Source organism: Phasianus colchicus, chromosome 23 (assembly GCF_987193195.1).
Source record: "Phasianus colchicus chromosome 23, bPhaCol1.hap1.1, whole genome shotgun sequence".
In the NCBI taxonomy this organism is placed as follows: domain Eukaryota; kingdom Metazoa; phylum Chordata; class Aves; order Galliformes; family Phasianidae; genus Phasianus; species Phasianus colchicus.
The window spans coordinates 1,413,177-1,431,135 of NC_143458.1; the positions used below are offsets into that span (position 1 = coordinate 1,413,177).

The 17,959-nt window shown below is 50.4% G+C and overlaps 2 protein-coding genes across 6 annotated transcripts; both read left to right on the plus strand.

The window, feature by feature from the left end:
• The first annotated feature begins 637 nt into the window (after positions 1-637).
• LOC116233201 (uncharacterized) lies at positions 638-10,014 on the plus strand. Of its 5 annotated transcripts, XM_090123569.1 has the most exons (9): positions 638-721; positions 863-1,547; positions 1,905-2,206; positions 2,827-2,988; positions 3,586-6,721; positions 7,219-7,455; positions 7,938-8,094; positions 8,326-8,455; positions 8,997-10,014. In XM_090123569.1, exons 4-9 carry the CDS (start codon positions 2,931-2,933, stop codon positions 9,146-9,148), a joined length of 3,870 nt encoding a protein of 1,289 aa, XP_089979695.1. In that variant the 5' UTR covers positions 638-721; positions 863-1,547; positions 1,905-2,206; positions 2,827-2,930; the 3' UTR covers positions 9,149-10,014. The 5 variants fall into 5 exon arrangements, with proteins under 5 accessions (XP_089979695.1, XP_089979696.1, XP_089979694.1 ...); XM_090123570.1 differs by lacking the exon at positions 638-721 and having other exon boundaries at positions 910-996; positions 1,448-2,206; XM_090123568.1 differs by lacking the exon at positions 638-721 and having other exon boundaries at positions 910-2,206.
• A 1,347-nt stretch (positions 10,015-11,361) lies between these two features.
• ANKK1 (ankyrin repeat and kinase domain containing 1) lies at positions 11,362-17,407 on the plus strand. Its single transcript, XM_031599641.2, has 8 exons — positions 11,362-11,558; positions 12,582-12,876; positions 13,440-13,591; positions 14,082-14,131; positions 14,240-14,395; positions 14,650-14,768; positions 15,253-15,298; positions 15,648-17,407. The coding sequence occupies exons 1-8, from the start codon at positions 11,371-11,373 to the stop codon at positions 16,994-16,996; spliced, it is 2,355 nt and encodes a 784-aa protein (XP_031455501.2). The 5' UTR covers positions 11,362-11,370; the 3' UTR covers positions 16,997-17,407.
• Positions 17,408-17,959: the final 552 nt, after the last annotated feature.

A 17,959-nucleotide genomic window follows, 5' to 3' on the forward strand; every position in this document is an offset into this window, starting at 1 on the left:
AATTAGGGCCTCTTTTAGCAGCATCGCTTTTGTAAATTTGGTCAAATCCCTTTGGCCTTTATATTTGAGTGGAGTAAGAACAGTTGATGACCTTCTTGATCCTAAGGACTTTCTCATGGCCTCTTGTGTTCATCTCTAATTGTTAAGAGACCTTAACACAAATGGTTCGTCCTTTCCATGTCTGTGTTTTCTGGAGAGGTCAATAACGAAATAAGAGCAGTGCCAAGTTAAGTGTGACCTGCAAAGAAAGGCAGTAACGCATTGCTCTTCTTAAGTGTCCTTCCAAAAAGACATTTTAAATCATATAAAGAGGAGTTTAGTCTGAAGAACTGTCTTTCTGCACTGAAGTGTAGCAGTTTTATTGCTGAAGTTCATTGCCTGCTATAAAACAGAGCTTTAGCATGAAGGCAAAGCACCAGAAGTGTGCTTTAATCATCCATGAATCAAAGCCCCATGGCTTTAGTGGATGTCTTCAATGCTTCTGAAAGGTTATCCATTGCAGATTCTTCATGGTGAGCTGCAGTAGCACTGCTGGTTAAAGGCTATCAAATTTAACAAATGTTCTCTTTGAAAATAAACAGGTGAACCTCCATACAAACCTCTAGTAAAAGCTTGCAGAACTTCTCCCAGACAAGGACGTGACCATAAATGCAGTTCTTCATTTTGGCCTTAGTTCTGAGCATGGAAACCAAGAGATGCATTATGTTTACGGCGAAGCATGGTCAGTCGTGTTTGACTTTGAAATGGCTTTGCCAGTTGCTTTCATGACACACGTGGTGGTCTGTGTACATAATCTCATCCCTTTAGAACAGTAGACTATAATTTATATGTCAGCTCCTTTTTGATATCGTCTTCCTTTCAGAACAGCAGCTGAATCTTCTCACTTTTGAAGAAACTCTCTTGCCCCTGCTTTTCTTCCCTGGAAGTGAAAAGCATCTGATCAATAACCTCACTGTGTTTTATAACCACTAAACTGCACCCAGCCAAGGGAAATAGGTAACAAATATTTGATACCTTTGTGTAGCAGTCATGTCCAAATAAGCAGTACTGCACTTCAAGCTTGGCAAATGCCAACAATGTCTTACCAAAAAACCACAAAACATCACTGCTGTGTTCCAGGACTGGCTGCCCCAGGTGCCAGTCAGGATACGTGCCTTTCCCAAACAGCTGTGCCAGTGGGAAGGAGGTGACCTTGGTGAGCGATGGGGCAGGATGGGCACAGATCAGGACTATCTGTTGGGCTGTGCAATCAGCCTGCTGCAGGACAGATAATGCCTTATTGTTGGTTTCTCTCAAGAGCGGTCGCCTCTTCCTTGGTGTCTTTTACAGTGCTCTTCTGAGCTGTTGTTGTTCTGCTTATCTGAATGTTGCTCATTTTTTAGATGCGATTTCCACAACTCTCATGACATTCACGGCTATGTAATAATGTTCTCTCTTATCTCCTCAGCCTGCATTGTTCCAAATTTCCTGTCTCCCAGAGTTTCTTTTGCTTCTGTGTCGGTGTGGGTGCCTGGTGCTACCTGTGTGATGCTGCTCTCCAGCTGCAGGTGAATGTTTGCAAGGACAGGAGGGCTCACTGTTAAAGAAAATAGGGATGTACAGAATTGCCAGACAAGCCCCCAGCCTTCTCTTCTGTTGTTATGCAAGTTAGAATTTAATTGTATCATAATCATAGAATGGTTCAGGTTGGAGGAGGACTCAAAGCCCACCCAGAGCCACCCCCGGCCATGGGCAGGGCTGCCCCCCACCAGCTCAGGCTGCCCAGGGCCCCATCCCACCTGGCCTTGAGTGCCTGCAGGGATGGGGCACCCACAGCTCTGGGCAGCAGTGCCAGCGCCTCGCCGCCCTCTGACAAAGGATTGCTCCTCACAGCTAACCCACATCTCCACTCTTTCACTTTAAAGCCATTCCCCCTGGAATGTCCCTCTGGATGGCGTCCCTTCCTGCTGCTGTGTCCACTGCACCGCTCAGCTCGGTGCCATCAGCAAACTGCTGAGGCTGCACTCCATCCTATCATCTGTCACTGATAGAGATGCTGAAGAGCACCAGTCCCAAGATGGACCCCTGGGGGACACCACTCATCACCGGCCTCCACCTGGACATGGAGCCATGGACAACAGCCCTCTGGCTGCGACCATCCAACCAATTCCTTATCCACCAAATGGTCCAGCCTTCAAATCCATCTCTCTTCATTTTGGAGATAAAGGTGTGGTATGGGACCATGTCGAAGCCCTTGCACAACTCCAGGTAGATGACATCAGCTGCTGGCTCAGACTGCTCTGGGCTGGACAGAGTTAGCATAGTGCTGGGATCCGCTTCCATTGCTCTGAGCCTCAGCTCTGTAACTGGGGCACAAACCCTGGTGTGGCTCTGCAGACCTCGAGCACTGACAGAAGCAGAACTGTGGCCTCCTCTCTGCCACTGAACACACCTGGGGAGTCTTATGGGGAGAAATGCTGTTATTTGGGCTCACAGGGCTGGGCAGCTTGCCTTATGAGGAGCCTCCACCTGAGACTCAGGCTCATCCATCTGTGTATGGCTCACATTGTCAAAAGCTTTGGATCTTGGCTCAGGTAGCATGTTGAATTTTTCTTCAGAATAGACGTGCTGCCCTGATCACTGCCTCTCACACAATCAGTTTTCCTATCTTTGTCATGCACGTGAGCACAGTATCTTTTGTTAAAAATCAATTGACTCCCATTGGTTCAGGCTTCAGAATCTTTTTTTTTTTTTTTTTTGGGGGGGGGGAGAGGGGGAGGGACCAAGACTATTGGTTGTGGCCTGACCTAAAATCTTATAAAGTAACCCAATGCTCTGCCTCTCCAGAACAAACAGCCAATGCTCTCTGCCGAGAGGCAGCAATGGCTGCTTAGCAAGTTGCCTCTTCTGAACACGTCGTTATTGGGTTGACTCGGGAGCTGCTTCACAAAATGCAGGACCTGCTTCCCATTTTTGTTCTGATTGCATCGGAGCTGCTGGATCTCTCTGGTGAGCGATGCGTTCTGTCACGATGTCATTTGCCTTCTTTCTGCCTTCTGTCCAGTTCTGGGTGTGCTGCCATGGCTCTCAGGTGTGTGGTAAGGAGATGAGTGAGCACAGCCTTCTTTGGGAACAGCTGTCTGGCCAAATGGACAGTGTGAAAGCAAATTGAGTTTGTAATGCTGATGTGCCTCAAGCAAGTTCCTAGGGCTGCTGCCACTCACAGCAGAGACTGCTCCCCATAAAGGTGTGCTTATGGGTGTCACTTTACTTATCTGAGACTTTGATTCATTAAAAAATTTGAGTTCATACATGTCTATAGACACTTGTATTGCTTTGCTGAGTTGAGGTTAAGCTATGGAAGTTCCATCTCTTTGTACAAAATCATAATTCATAATTTTTATAGACTTAACATCCCAGTCTCCATCATCATCAGAATCCATTCTTTTACAGTATCTGCTTTTTGGTTTCCCTTTACTCTGCTCACTATTCCCAAAGTAGTTCCTTAACTTTCCGCTTCCCTCTCAGCCTGTTGCAAAGTGCTGCTGCAAACTGTTGGAAGTTGATGGACAAGGAAACAGACAAAGCTCCATTTCTGTCTGCTAGGTGCCCCCAGAGCCGAGCACCATGTTGGTGGAGCCTCAGACCTGAGCTTTCCTGGAGAACCCCAACCAATACCTGGGACCAGTCCACTGTCAGTCACAGAGGATGACTTGGGTGAGGCAACCAATTATGTTCAGACTCCGGCAGCCGATCCTACAAATAAAATGACAGCAGACTTCATTCCCAGCCACACAGAGGTGGCTGCAAGAGCAACAGGCACGCTGCCAGCGGAGCCAGTGAGGGATGTGGAAGGGTCTGAGCGAGGGCACACAGCAGCTGCTGTAAAGCTCCAGGACAGACAGCCATTTCCTAACGAGCTCTTGAGCAGCACAAGCAGCCCCATTTCCACACGAGGGCCACAGGCTGCCACCCACCCACATCCCTTAGGAAAGGCTGCCACTATTACCAGCCCAGCCAGCTCTGATGCTGGCACCCCTCAGCCCATTCCCAGTGCAGGGGTGCAGCAAGGTGTTTCTGCCTTGTCCACCCCAGGCATCCAGCAGAGGGAGGCACCAAGTCTTGAAACATCTCCTCTGACTTCAACAATACCTTTCCATCCTCCCAGAAAAGAAACAGCATCTCCGTTTCCCACCAGAGAGAAGATGGTGACCAATCCACCATCAGCACCTCCCACCAGCAAAAGGCCGAGAGATGCGAGCCCCCAGGCACAGCCCCACAGCAGAGCTGCACAGCCTCGGGGTGTGGCTGCTAAGGTCACCACTTCTGCATTCCTACCAAAACCAGCTTCAGGGGACCCTACCGCAGTTCCTTCCAGAACAACACAGACAACTGCTGGTTACTTCTCCCCTGTGAAGCGAGAGATGGCAGGCAGCGAGGGCAGGAGCTCAACAGCAGCCATAGTAAGTGGATCTGGACACACAGCCCAGCTGCCTGCACTGCAGGACATTCTGCAAGGCCACGCACACTCCTCTTCCCCACTGATGCCTCTGGAAGCCCTGGATCGTGATTTACCCCACTCTCCATCTCAAGAGCCCACTAATGCTGCTGACGGACCGCAGCCTCTCCCTTTGCCTCGGACTCACAGCTGTACCAAACACCACTCCTCCCAGGAAGACCACAGGAGCTCTCAAGGAAGCACAGCCCTGGTTTTGCAAAAAGATGCTGATCACCAGATGACAAGTAAACCCGAAAAATCCAGATTCCCTGAGAAGCCACAGGTTTCTGCTAGTGCATCTTCAGTAAGCCAGTCACAGATGTCCACCTTAAACATTTCCCAAACTACTACAGGGACAAAAGGAGCTACATCTGCATTCTCCCTGGGCACTCCCACCCTGCAGCACGCAGCCCTTCGAGCTGTGAGCACTCCTGTTGTTCCTGCAGCACTTCAGCCAGCGGGTGTATCTGCTCCTCCTGCTGGACCCCAGTTAGCGGGCATCCTCACTTCTGCTGGGCAAGGACTTCACATACCAACTTCACCCACTTCAGCTCATTCCAGGTCTCTGCACCCACCTTTTGCTCAGGAAAGCCTGCCCAGCACAACTGCACATCCCAATGTGGTAGAGGCTGCTGTTTCTGATGGGATCCCAGCACACCTGGCACAGCTGCTGGTGCAGCAGTTGGATACATCACACCACACACCTACCAAAAACCTCAGTGCTATCGGAACCGATCACCTTAGCATGTTACCATCATTCCCATATTTGTCCTTCCTGCTTAGAAATACCGACGGCATGCTATGCCTGCTTCCCACACAGGATTCCCCTTTGCCTGTGCAATTCCCAAATATCAGCACTGGGACTCTGGTTTCTGCTCAGCAAATCCTCACGGTGTCAAATTCTTCGTTATTAGATCTAGGGGACTTACCAAACATGAGTCTTTCCAGCTTAATCCTGGTTAAGCCCATATTTATCCTCTTTCCCACCGACAGACCAGGCTTACAGGGGAGGCCCTCTCCTGAGGGTGAAGGCAAACACAAAACCCTGTTGTTCAGCAACCAGCAAGGTGTGAATGCAATTACTGCTCAGCACAGCCATGACATCCCGCTGGTGTCCACACGCATCCCCCGTACTGCCCCCAAAGCACCTCTCACAGCTGGGAAGTTGTTTTCTTTATCACTGCCAGCGGTAGAACTGCCCGATCCCCCACTCCCAGCCCAGCCTCCGTTTGCAATCACAGAGGCAGTGGATCCGGCTCAGCCCAGCAAGGAGGCAGCACTGCAAGGCACCGGCCTGGGCTCAGCCCCCGCACCGTCCTCTGCCCGTGCACAGTGCGCTGAGTGTCTGCGCTCAGCCAGGACCACGAATTACCCACTGAGGGTGTCCACAAGCACTGTGCCTCTGCAGTCCACACCGCAAAGCTCCGAGCCGCTCCAAAGGCTGCCATCACCAGCTGGGATTGCGCCCAGCACCGTACCGGCATCCCCAGCGCCTCCCACTGGCAGCGACAGGAGAGGTTCAGCTGCGGGCAGCGCCGCCTGTCCGGGAGTGGCTCTGCATCCCAGGGCAGCACCAACCTCACCCTCATCTCTGAGCCCCGGCCTTGCCAAGCGCCTGGAGCTCACACCCACCGTGCCCAAACCCTCTGCAGTGATGGAGACCCCAACACCAGTGCTGTCACCATTATCAGCAAAGGTTCACGTGAAAACAACAACGTCTGGGAAGCTGCTGGCTGCAGTTACCCGTCCGAGAATGTACGCCGGGTCCCCTGCAAGCCCGCCTTCCTCTGTGGCCATGCGCATTCTGCCATCAGCCACAAAACACGACCGGAGCACCCGAGCACAGGGCAATGTGGGAGAAGATGCAAAGCCAGCTGAAGTCAGCACGAGTGCAAGGAAAACAGGACTCGCAGGAAGCAGCACTCCTCTGCCAGCTGTGTTTGGGCCGGAGCAGCACCCCGCAGCAGTGCAGGACAGCGAGGCTGCTTTAGCCCCAGTGCAGTCTGAGTCTGCAGAAGCTGTGATTGAGACACACAGCTCTGCTGGGCAGCACCCTGGACCGCCTACGACAGGATCGGCTGTGGGGCTGCCCCTGAGCACTGAGGAAGAAGAGGAGGCCGGACCCCGCGAGGTGACAGAAGAAGCAGCCGAAGGCTCAGTGACCGAGCTCACACCGCTGGGGTCACAGCCGGCAGAGCCCCGCCGCCGCAGCGCCGTGCAGCCGGAGGGCGCCGTGCTGAGCGGGTAATTGGGGCAGGAGCTGCCGCTCAGAGGGCGGAGGGGTCAACATCTCCAGTGCTCCGTGTGCTCAGCAGCACGGGCGTGATGTATTGCTTGGTTTGAGAGCGCTCAGTTCGTTCTGCAGTGACCTCATAAATGTATTTAAAAAAAAAATGTAATCTTTCTACATCTCAGATGTTAGCGCTGTCCTTCCAGCTTTCTTTTGCACAGCAGCCTTTGACTCTCTGCCTCTTCTCCTAAACAGCTCTACGTGCATCTCTGTGATGTGGGAGCATCTGACAGCACAATGAGACACACCAGCTAAATGTGGACCTTCCCCACATGGCTGTGCAGAGGCAGGAGGTGGTTCTGGTCACACCAGCGTCTACTTGCTCTTCATTTCATTCAACTTGCTTGCAAACATCTTGCAGATCTGTTTGGTTTCACCAAGGAAACCGACCCTAGCACTGAGCAGCTCCATAGCAGAGTTGGGCTCAGCTGGTTTCTTCTTTCCCCTGCAGCGTTGCAGTTGTCAGCGATGAGCTCTGTGGCTCTGGGAACTACACGGTGCGGATGACCCTGCGCCCTGTGGCAGACACCAGCCTGGGGCTGCAGGGCTCACCCCCCACCCAGGACTCCTTCCTGGCTCTCGTAGCTGTGCAGAGCAGCCCCCAGCCCGTGCTGCAGCTCCGTTCCTGCTGTGTGACACCGTCCAGCAGCCTGCAGGGCCCCAGCGCCGTGTGCTGCTCGCTGCCCAGGTATGGCACCAGGAGCTCCAGGTGGGGCTGGGTTGGGGAACATGTTCTGTAATCAGCACCATAAGACACATGGCTGTCCTTCCTTCACACTTTGACCCATACAAATAACCTGTCCCACTTTCTTGTGCAGTATTATCATTGTACAGCATCCTCCTGCCCTTCCTCCTGGGGGAGCACACAGCCTGGGAGCAGAGCAGCCCAAAGGTGGGAGACCCTGGTTGCAGTGAGAGCTCACCCCTGTGCTGCTGCTGCATCTGAGTCAGGCAATGAGATCCACACTACTGCAGCTGTTTTAGAGGTTTTAGCACAATAAACATCCAAGAAAGAACAGCAGGCAAACATCCAGGCTGGGACACTGAGATTTTGGGGATTTTTTTTGCCTGGGGCCTGGCAGACAGCCTATGCAGAGCAGTGTCTGCCCTTCCCTGCCCTTACCTGGGAAGTGCTGGGAGCTGAAGCTTTTTTCTGTTTGCCCTTGCCAGGCTGCCAGCTGAATGCAGACACATCCAGCTACTGCCGAGCAGTGAGTCCGGAGCTGCCAGCTTCACCATCCAGCTGTTCCAGATGCTAAATCACTCCGTGGCCTACCTGCACTGTGAGCTCAATGTCTGTCTGCAGGACCACACAGGCTGTGAGCAGGTACATGGGCAGGGTCTTCCTTCTCTGATCTGAGCACCTTCCAAAGATATAAGGCTTCCTTCCCCAAGGAAGGGGAGGGGTAGCAAGGCTCAGGGATGGGGTGCCAGCCAAACCCATGCCAGTGCCTTGTGCTCAATGTGGGTTATGCCATGTGTTTAAGAGACACTACAAGGCAGGCAGTGCTAAGAGGGCTGTGCTGGGCTCTGCTCAGTGCTTCCCATCTCTTTCCAGGATTGCTTTGTTGGTGCAGAGCCACTCCTCCTGCCAGGGGACAGGAACAGACATGGGAACCCACACAACCTGGTCTCATTCGGCCCAGTTCTGAGAGCAACGGACAGCTTAGAGTACAGACCTGCAGAAGGTGGGTCTCCTGCTTGGCAGCTCTATCCTGCAGAAATCTCGGCTCAATTTATGGAGCATTTTTTTTCTTCTTCCCATCCGTAGTTGAAACGCAGCAGCTGGTTTCTGTTAATTAGATGTTGCCCAGCTGTTAGAATGGAGAGGGATTCGATTTGGCACATCAAGAGCATGACAGACTTCCAGAGCTCACTGCCACCATCTCTGAGAGTCACTTAATTTCTTGTATGTCTGATTGCTTTTTTTTTTTTCTTTTTTTTTGCAAAGAATATTTACTGTTGAGGCCTTATGGCAAAGCAGGCAGTGTGTCTGAGGGGGCACTACCCATCCATAGCATCACAGAACCATGGGATGGCTCAGGTTGGAGGGACCTCAAAGATTACCAGTTCCAACCTCCTGCCATGGGCATTGCTGTCATTCAGACTGCTCTGTCTAAAGAAGCAGCCACTCCTGCTTGGCATGCTGGAAAGAAGAAGAAGGGGTTTTAACCCTCTTTCTCCTCTCCCTTAATGCTATTCACAGCTTGATGACTTTTCTCTTTCCAGGTCCTAATTCTGCCATGCTGGTGCCCATTCTGCTGGGATCCCTGACTGGCTTTGCTGTCCTGGGCAGTGTTTTCATCTGCCTTTTGTTGCATCACAGACAGAAAACCAAAAACCTAAGTTATCCACAACTTGGAGAAATCTGTGGCCTATGAACTACACATAACTTCCTGGTCCTGCCTATCCCACTCCACTACTACAGTAATCAGAAAAGCAAACACTTTTGAATTGCACACTGTATTGCTTTTGTAGACCTGTTGGCCCAGGGAGCAAGATCTCTCTTTCCTTTCTTTCCTTCTGCACGCTTGAGCCCACAGACTGCAGAGTAGAGGACTGTAGAAGCAGCCCATCCAAAGGGGAGAATAGATCTGCCATGTAGCTAAAACCTCTAGGTCAGGGTTCAGTGTCTGTCTTGCAGAAGCACTCATTATTCCTTGCACTGCAGTAGTGCTGTGGAAATTAGCACCACATGCCATTTGACATTGCCTTACCCACAGAGGTAGTCCCTGTGCTAAGCTGTTAATGCCATTTATGCCCCAGACAAGTGTCATTAAAACCTGCTGGAGAGTTAAGGCATAGAGCAAGTGCAAGTGTGTGTGCATCAAAGGTGACACAGCTACAAAGGAGCAGTGCCCCAGCCCCAAAGGTTTGCCCTCTTCCCTGCGACACATCTGCAATCACAGCAGGTTCTGTGCAAAGCTGCAGCTTGAGGGCTGCTCAGTGGTTGTTGGTAACACACATCCCAACCTCCCAGAGCTGTGACAGGGCGCTGGGCTGCCAGGATGTGTCATCAGTGCAGCTGTGCTTTTGGGAAGAAATCACTCTGCAGCTGTGTGTGGCCCTGCAATGGTGCTGTGTGGTGCTGGGGCAGTGCCTGCACTCACTGCTATCTGCAGAACTCAGCTGCATCCTGCAGGGCCCGACGCTGTGCAGTGTCGTGGTGCCTCTTACAAAGGTGGGCTTCATACCTGCATGCATTGTAAAGGTGAAAAGCTGTTAATAAAGAGTGGGCACATCCCACTCAGTGCTTTGTGTGATGAAAGCTTGTTTCTTAAAGTGGTTCCTTTCTCAACTAGGGTAAGCTGGTCATAAGAGATAAATAAGGATGAAGTTGACTGGAAAAAGGCAATATCAATCCCATTTATTAAAAAAAAAAAAAAGGTAGAAAGGATGACCTGAGGAATTACTGACCTCATCACTGTGCTGGGGAAGATCACAGAGCAGGTCCGCCTGGAAGCTGTGCGAAGGCACATGGAAGAGAGGGAGATAATATGGGACAACCAGCAATTCATATTGGTGAAGCCATCTTCACCAAGGGCAGGTCCTGTCTGACCAAACACGAGGCTTTGATGGTGTAACTGCATCAGTGAACAAGGGAGGAGCCACTGATGTCACCTACCTGGACTTCAGCAAGGCCTTTAACACGGCCCTCCACAACATCCTTCTCTCCAAATTGGAAATATATGAATTTGATGGGTGGGCTGTTTGATGGATGAGGAACTGGTTGGGAGATCGTACCCAGGGAGTGGTGGTGAATGGCTCAGCGCCGGGTGGAGATGGGAGGCAAGTGGTGTCCTGCAGGGGTTGGTGCTGGGGCCGGTGCTCATTAACATCTTCATCAGTGATATCAACTGTGGGGTTGGGTGCACCCTCAGTAGTTTGCAGATAACCCCAAGCTGTGTGATGCACTTGACACACCAGAGGATGGGATGGACTCCAGAGAGACCCAAACAGGCTGAGCTCTGGGCCCAGGGGAACCTCAGGAGGTTCAACAGAGCCAAGTGCAAGGTGTGCACCTGGGTGATGGCAGCACCCACTGTCAGTACGAGCTGGGGGACGTAAGGATAGAGCACAGCCCTGCCCTTGGCTGGGGGTGGCACTGGATGGGCTTTGAGCTCCCCTCCAACCTGAGCCATTCTATGATCTATGGTTCTGAATAAAGATCTGTTGGTAGTAACTGCAGGAGGGCCCTCTGGAGCTGAGGAAGGCTCATTGCTCACTGAGTCATCCCATCAATGTCCCACAACAGTTGCTGCATGCACCATGGAGCATGGGAGCAGCCATTGTGAGTGGGGTCACCAACCACCACCAAAGCAGCCAGCAGCCAGAGCTGGCTGAACTGCCTCGACCAGCTCTTTGCTGTGCTCTCCTGCCCTGAAATGCCCCTCCAGGCAGTCAGCAGCTCCTTCATCCCTGCTCCCTGCCTCTTCGTGCTGCTTACATTTCTTTTCAAGCAGTTTCTCGGTTTTACGTGTTGATGTTCCTTACATACAAGGTCTGGAGACCCACCCCTTGGCTCACCACGCACCTCCCCATTCACACCAGTTATTCCCACACACACTCAAGCAGCTGGCAGTGCTGGGCTGCCTCTGCTGCCATGGCTTCAGGGAGAGAGCAGCAATGTGGCAGCCTCACTGTCTTCAGCAAGGAGGACTTCGAGGAGGACTGGGTGAAAGTGGCCAGTGGGGGCTTTGGGTGTGTGTACCAGGTCAAGCACAAGAAGTGGAGGACGGTCTATGCGGTGAAATGCTCCCCATACCTGCTGCAGGACCCCGGCACAGACAGGTAACGCCTGCTCTCCTCCACACTGCAATCTGTCATGTATGTGTATCTTAAACTTAATTAGCAGAGGAGTTTCCAGTAGTTGTTGCTGGGCTCGCTGAGTTGATGAAGGTATTTATTCTAAATTTTTATTGCATTCAAGCAGAAAGGATCCTGTCTGGTTCGTAGCCACATGCTGATATTCCTTTTCCTGTGATGTTTCCTGTGATGAATCTCCTGATTCCCATGGAGATGGCTTAATTTGGCAGTGACCATGCCTTTGGTTTGCAGTGCTTATGCTCTGCATATTGCATTTACTCTTTCCATTCTGGGGAATAAGTGAATCAAGTTGATCAGTTTTACTTCTGTATGTATCAGTTCAAGAAAGTTCAATCTTACGGATATCCCCAAAGCAAGAGGGCGGGGGCTAAGCAGCTCTGTGCCAGCACCCACCATCCTGTGCCCTGTGCTGGAAGGGAACAGGTGGGGGCCATGCCTTGCAGCTCTGCCCCAGAAGGGAGCCAGAAACCAGACAGGTCCCTCCTTGTGCAGCACTCCTTGCTGCAGGTTGTGCCTTTCTGGAGATGAGAGGAAGTGAGCCTTTCTACTGGAAATAACACACCTGGGGTAACCCAGTGTGGGGTCTGTTCCAATGGAGAAAGTCTGACAGAGGGTTTTGCTTGGCTGAACTGTGTTTATATATGTGGGTGACCTAGCAGGATGTCAATGTGAGCTCAGATTCATTCCCAGGGTGTGCTTTCTACCTTCTAGAAGTCTTTATACTTGTACTGCTTGATGTCTGTCAGCACACTCTGGGCACCCCGACTTGTTCAGCAGGTCGGGAAATGCAAAGATTTAGTGAAGCAGGTCTGGCAGAGCTGGCAGCAATGGGCAGACTTGTCTAGACTGCCCCGGGACCAAGTCAAAGGGAAATCTGAATCTTTTAGGGGTGCACAGGGATGCTTGGATAGCCCTAAGCTGCTGTACAGGAACTCCACCTATGGATCAGCGCTGACAGCATCTCTTGGTTCTTTTTTTTTCACCCAGAACTAGTGTGAACTGTCTAATGGAAGAAGCAAGCAAGATGGAGAAAATAAAATTCCAGCACATTGTCACTATCTACGGGGTCTGCAACAGCCCTCTGGGCATAGTGATGGAATACATGGCAAGAGGGTCCTTGGAGAAAATCCTTCCCACTCACAAAATGTCGTGGCAGCTCAAATTCCGGGTTATCCATGAGATGGGCTTGGCTATGAATTTCCTGCACAGCATGACACCTCCTTTGCTTCACTTAGACCTAAAGCCAGGGAACATCCTCCTTGATGGGAATATGCATGTCAAGGTATGGCCTTATTGTTTGCAGGGACAGGTCATTTCTCTCGGTAGTGCATAGGTTGTTTTGAGTCCAAAAGCCTAATAATGACCTTCAGGAACACTCATCATTAAGATTGACATCTGCAGCTTGCAAGAAGCAGCTGATAAACAACTTGCATGATATATTCCATAATATGTAGGAGATTCATAGAATCACAGAATGGCTCAGCTCGGAGGGGAGCTCAAAGCCCACGCAGTGCCACCCCCAGCCATGGGCAGGGCTGCCCCCCACCAGCTCAGGCTGCCCAGGGCCCCATCCCACCTGGCCTTGAGTGCCTGCAGGGATGGGGCACCCACAGCTCTGGGCAGCAGTGCCAGCGCCTCACCACCCCAATTGTGCCAGAACTGGGAATACAGAGGAAAAAGCTGATCTGCTGGAGTTGGTGAAAAGCACTGACTTTGGTTTTAGCTTTAGGTTTATCAGACACCTCTTCATATTCCTCATCATGAAGGACAGAGATATCTTCCAGCTAAAATAAGGAGAAGTGAGACTGTGAATGTTAGAGAGAATGTCACGTTCTCTGCTTGCAGATCTCAGACTTCGGGCTGTCCAAATGGATGGAGCAGTCGAGCCGAATGCAATATATTGAAAGCTCTGCTTTGAGGGGCACTTTGAGCTACATCCCCCCAGAAATGTTTCTGCAGAACACCAAGCCTCCAGGAATCAAATATGATGTGTACAGGTAAGGGTTGCCTTTCTGCTCATGGGTGAGACAGCATTCAAATATCCTTTTGGCCAACTTGCTTTGCAGCCCACTTATAAAAGCTGCGTGCTGGATGTCTGTCAGCTCCTTCACTACTACACTGCACAGTGATCTAAGAGAAATAGCAAAGGAGTATTCATGTGGTCACATGCACTTGCACCAGTCAGGGACTCTATAACCCAATAGGAATAAAATGGGGTATAGGGTATAGGGATGTAGACTGTGATGAGAAATGCTATAAGTCACTCATCCACTGCTCAAGCCCTGTGGCAGACATCAGAGATGTATGTGATGATTCATAAAATATTGTCCTTTGGGGGTGTGGTGGGTGCAATCTCAGTTCTTCCATCATGAAGCACACCTTTCCTACATTTTCCATTTCTCGAGAAGACAAAAGTAATTAGTGGATTTTATGTTTGTGTACAATGAGAACTCTATGGAAATGATTGCTCACAATCTCTCATTGCAGCTTTGGAATTGTCATTTGGGAGGTGCTTATGCAGAAGAAGCCTTATGCAGGTGAATATGAGAGTGAATGCACTTCTTACGTGCTCTGCACTCATTAAAAGCTTATTACAGCCACCTCCACAGAGAAAAAAGCAGTGTATGCTGCTGTGACTTTTTCAGGAGCCAACATGATGGCCATCATCGTCAAGGTAGCAGCAGGCAAGAGGCCCTGCCTGGAACCCATCAGTGACGACTGGCCAGGGGAATGCCAGCAGATGGTGGACTTGATGAAGAGGTGCTGGGACCAAGACCCTAAGCAAAGACCGAGCTTTACAGGTGTAGTAGCTGAATAGGGAATGGATTAGGCAAAGGTCAGCTGCAGGAATTAACAACTGGGGGATAAGCTCGCATGTAACTGGCTGCCAGATAAGTGCATGTTGCCTTAGTAATGCTTGGTACCCATCTGCTGTCAACACATCCTTTTTGTCCCTCTTGCCTTCCTCCCTATGCGGAGGATACACAGAGGACTCCCACAACCCTGGAAGCTGACTGGGTAATCTGCACAGCTCACAGTCTCCCTGCTCCTGCAGATATCCCTGTAGAAACAGACATGCTGCTGTCACTGATACAAAGCCTGGTTGTGGATCCGGAGAACGAGCGCCTTGTCAGAAAGATGTCCCACAAACCTGCCATTGCTGGGAACCAGCAGGTGAGCAAGGCTGCTTGGTGCCTGGGGAAGTGCACCCTCTTCTTACTAGCTCCTGAGGAAGTATTTCCTCTCCCATTACCATTTATCGTCAGAGCACCTCCACACCCTTTGTGTGCTTGCATAGGCTGCACATCTGTCATTCATTTATGGGGATGGGAAAAGTCCAAATAAATCTAGGAAGCTGCCCACTGTGCTAAACGATAGATGGTCCAACAGAAAGATCCTTCCTTCCACCTTTATTGCAGTGGCTTTATCATATCTAAAAGCTGGAGTAAAGAAGCAAAGTCTCATGATATCCTGAGATATCTTCAGGTTCCTGCATGCCCGTTAGTGTCATGACTTGCTCTGCTCACAGGATTGGATTAAAAAACACATGAATGACAACACAAAACTCTGGAGCAAAGAGGAAATCTGTGAAAAAAATATATAATGCAAATAAGCAACTTTCTCTTATGGTTTTCTCTTTTCCCCTCCCGAAAATGAGAGCGACAAAGAAGAGCTTATCTTCTCTCAAGACACCAGAGCAGGTGGTAAGTAGGGAACTCTTCTTCATCATTTAAAGACAAGGAAGAGGGAAACCAGAAGCATAGGCTATTTTGTTGCTCTCCAGAGATAAGGATATGGCTCAAGGAAGTTTTCCCTGTGTGTGACTTTTCATTTTAAATTAAGCAAAATGAACTATATGGGAAATTAGTTCCCGTGATGGAGAGACCAAACATCTCATGGCTTTGAAAGAGACATTTCACAGTCCTTATCTCTAGGATGCTTTTATTTCATCACACAACATGAGGACCCGCATGCCGTCCCTCCTATTTTGTTCATACTGAGCTGTTCCACTCTGCCTTTCTCCCCCTGATGTTCTGTTTCCCCTGCCTTTAGGAACCAGGCACCAGGAGGTTCATGTCCCACCTTCGCACAGCGAGATGGAAAGCCCAGAGGACATCCTGTGCCAGGAGATCTGGAGAGTTCATGAGAACGGCCTCACGCTGCTTCACTTCGTGGTGATCCAAGGAAACGTGGAAAAGGTGAAGTTTCTCCTGAGCTGCAAAGCCAATGTGAACAGCCAGGCAGTCTGTGGCTACACCCCGCTCATCGTGGCTGTTCAGAAGAGATCACCAGAGATCTGTTCGGTGCTGATAGAGCACGGTGCGGACACCAACATGCCCGATGAGGATGGCTGGACACCTCTTCACTTTGCTGCTCAGAATGGGGATGACCGAATTGTTCGCCTCTTGCTGGACCACCAGGCTCATGTCAACGCTCAGGAGCACGACGGGTGGACCCCCCTGCACTTGGCATCCCAGAACAACTTTGAGAATGTGGCCCGAGTGCTGCTGTCTCGCCAGGCTGACTCCAACACCCAAGAGGTGGACGGAAAAACTGCCCTCCATGTGGCAGCCTGCTTTGGGCACGTCGGCCTGGTGAAGCTCCTCGCCAGTCAGGGAGCAGACCTGGAGAAGAAGCAGAAGAACCACAGGACCCCACTCCACGTGGCTGTGGAGCGGGGGAAATTCAGGGTAGTCCACTATTTGCTGAAGAACGGAGCCTCCGTCAACAGCCTGGACCAAAACCATTACAGTGCCCTGCACCTGGCCGTGGTGAGGGGGAAGTATCTCATCTGCGAGAAACTCATCAAGTATGGAGCCAACGTCGAGCTGAGGACGGACAAAGGCTGGACCCCCCTACACCTGGCTTCATTCAAAGGACACATTGAGATCATCCACCTGCTGAAAGACAGCTGTGCCAAGTTGAATGTCAGGGGAAGCATGGGCTGGACACCGCTGCATTTGGCCACGCGCTACAGTGAAGAGCCGGTGGTCTGCGAGCTGCTGAGGTGTGGGGCAGATCCCAACATTGCCGAGAAGTCCGAGTGGGCCCCCCTGCATTTTGCAGTGCAGCGGGGCTCCTTTCTGACGGTCATCAATCTCCTGGAGTGCAGGGCAGACGTCAATGTGAAGAACAAAGTGGGCTGGACACCGCTGCACCTCGCCGTCCTCAAGGGCAACATGGCCATTATAAAGACCTTGATTAAGGCTGGTGCTCTGCTCAATGTGGAAGATATTACTGGCTGCACAGCCCTCCAGTTGGCAATTAGACATCAGAAAGAAAACATCATTACATTGCTCCAAGGCAAGGACTCGCAGATGAATACATTGCAGAATAGGACCCTGGTGAATGATGTTCAGATTTCAAGACCCAGAACTGTTCCAAGAAGGACAGATTTGTAGATTCATTGCATCTGGCATTTATCACTCAAATTTTCCAGTATCAGGGCCTTAAGGCACTATATCCTGTCACCTGGTGATTACAGGGGATTTTTTTTTTAATGGCAATTCTTGAGTATAAACACTAAAAGAATAAAAGAAAACAGAGCTATAGAGGGAAGATGACAAGTTATTTTTGAGAGTGACCAAATTTATAGCCCCTTTTGGCTTGGTGATGCTGGCATTAGGCTGTGCTTCTCTGTTCTGATACTCACTGCGTGGGGATGGAAAAGGATATGTGTACTCCCTTTTAAAATGGACACTGCTGAAATCATGCACAGCAGTGCACGTACAGGTTTCTTCCATATATTTTCTTGCTTTTATTCTTTGTTTTCTGACAGAGCAGATTGGTGTAAAACAGCTTGGCGCAGGTGGGAATTGAGTCTTCTCACCTGCTGCTGGAAATAGACACCAAGCAAATGGTGCAGTGATGTGTCAGATTTTCTGACATCTCATTTTTGTAACAAGAGCCTTTATTAAAAATAAATCGAGTAAGAAAAATCTCTGGTGAGAAGTATTTAAATGGATGCAATGCACTGCAAAACAATTCCACTCCATCCCTTAAACACTGAGGCTGTCATTCTGAAGATGGCTTGAAGGATAAGCCAAGAAATGGGTGCAGTTGGTGGATGCAGTCAGGTGGGGCTCCTTCCTGCCTTAGCTGAGGGCTATTAGTTTGCAAGGCTGCTCTCAGGCGCCTCTTCTCTTTGACCAGACGGGCTTGTCTGGAAAGTGTTGCTCATGGTATTGAATGAAATTGTCTAGATTCAAATTTTCTTTTGCTGATAGTATGTTTTTGTGGATGTTTCTGTGGATGCATAGAAAAGGCGTGATGACAAATGCATCGTATTTATGCAGATGGTCCTACTTTAAGAGTTGTTTTTACAGGCAAGAAATCAGCGGGATTGTCCTGAGGCAAGTTAGGCA

Excerpts from the sequence above, each read along its gene's own strand:
- LOC116233201 (XM_090123569.1), top strand. The coding sequence starts at position 2,931 with ATGCAGGACCTGCTTCCCATTTTTGTTCTGATTGCATCGGAGCTGCTG. Across the intron at positions 7,456-7,937 it reads GTGTGCTGCTCGCTGCCCAG|GCTGCCAGCTGAATGCAGAC; the intron begins GTATGGCACCAG and ends TGCCCTTGCCAG. Across the intron at positions 8,095-8,325 it reads ACCACACAGGCTGTGAGCAG|GATTGCTTTGTTGGTGCAGA; the intron begins GTACATGGGCAG and ends ATCTCTTTCCAG.
- ANKK1 (XM_031599641.2), top strand. The coding sequence starts at position 11,371 with ATGGCTTCAGGGAGAGAGCAGCAATGTGGCAGCCTCACTGTCTTCAGC. Across the intron at positions 13,592-14,081 it reads ATCAAATATGATGTGTACAG|CTTTGGAATTGTCATTTGGG; the intron begins GTAAGGGTTGCC and ends CTCTCATTGCAG. Across the intron at positions 14,396-14,649 it reads GCAAAGACCGAGCTTTACAG|ATATCCCTGTAGAAACAGAC; the intron begins GTGTAGTAGCTG and ends CTGCTCCTGCAG.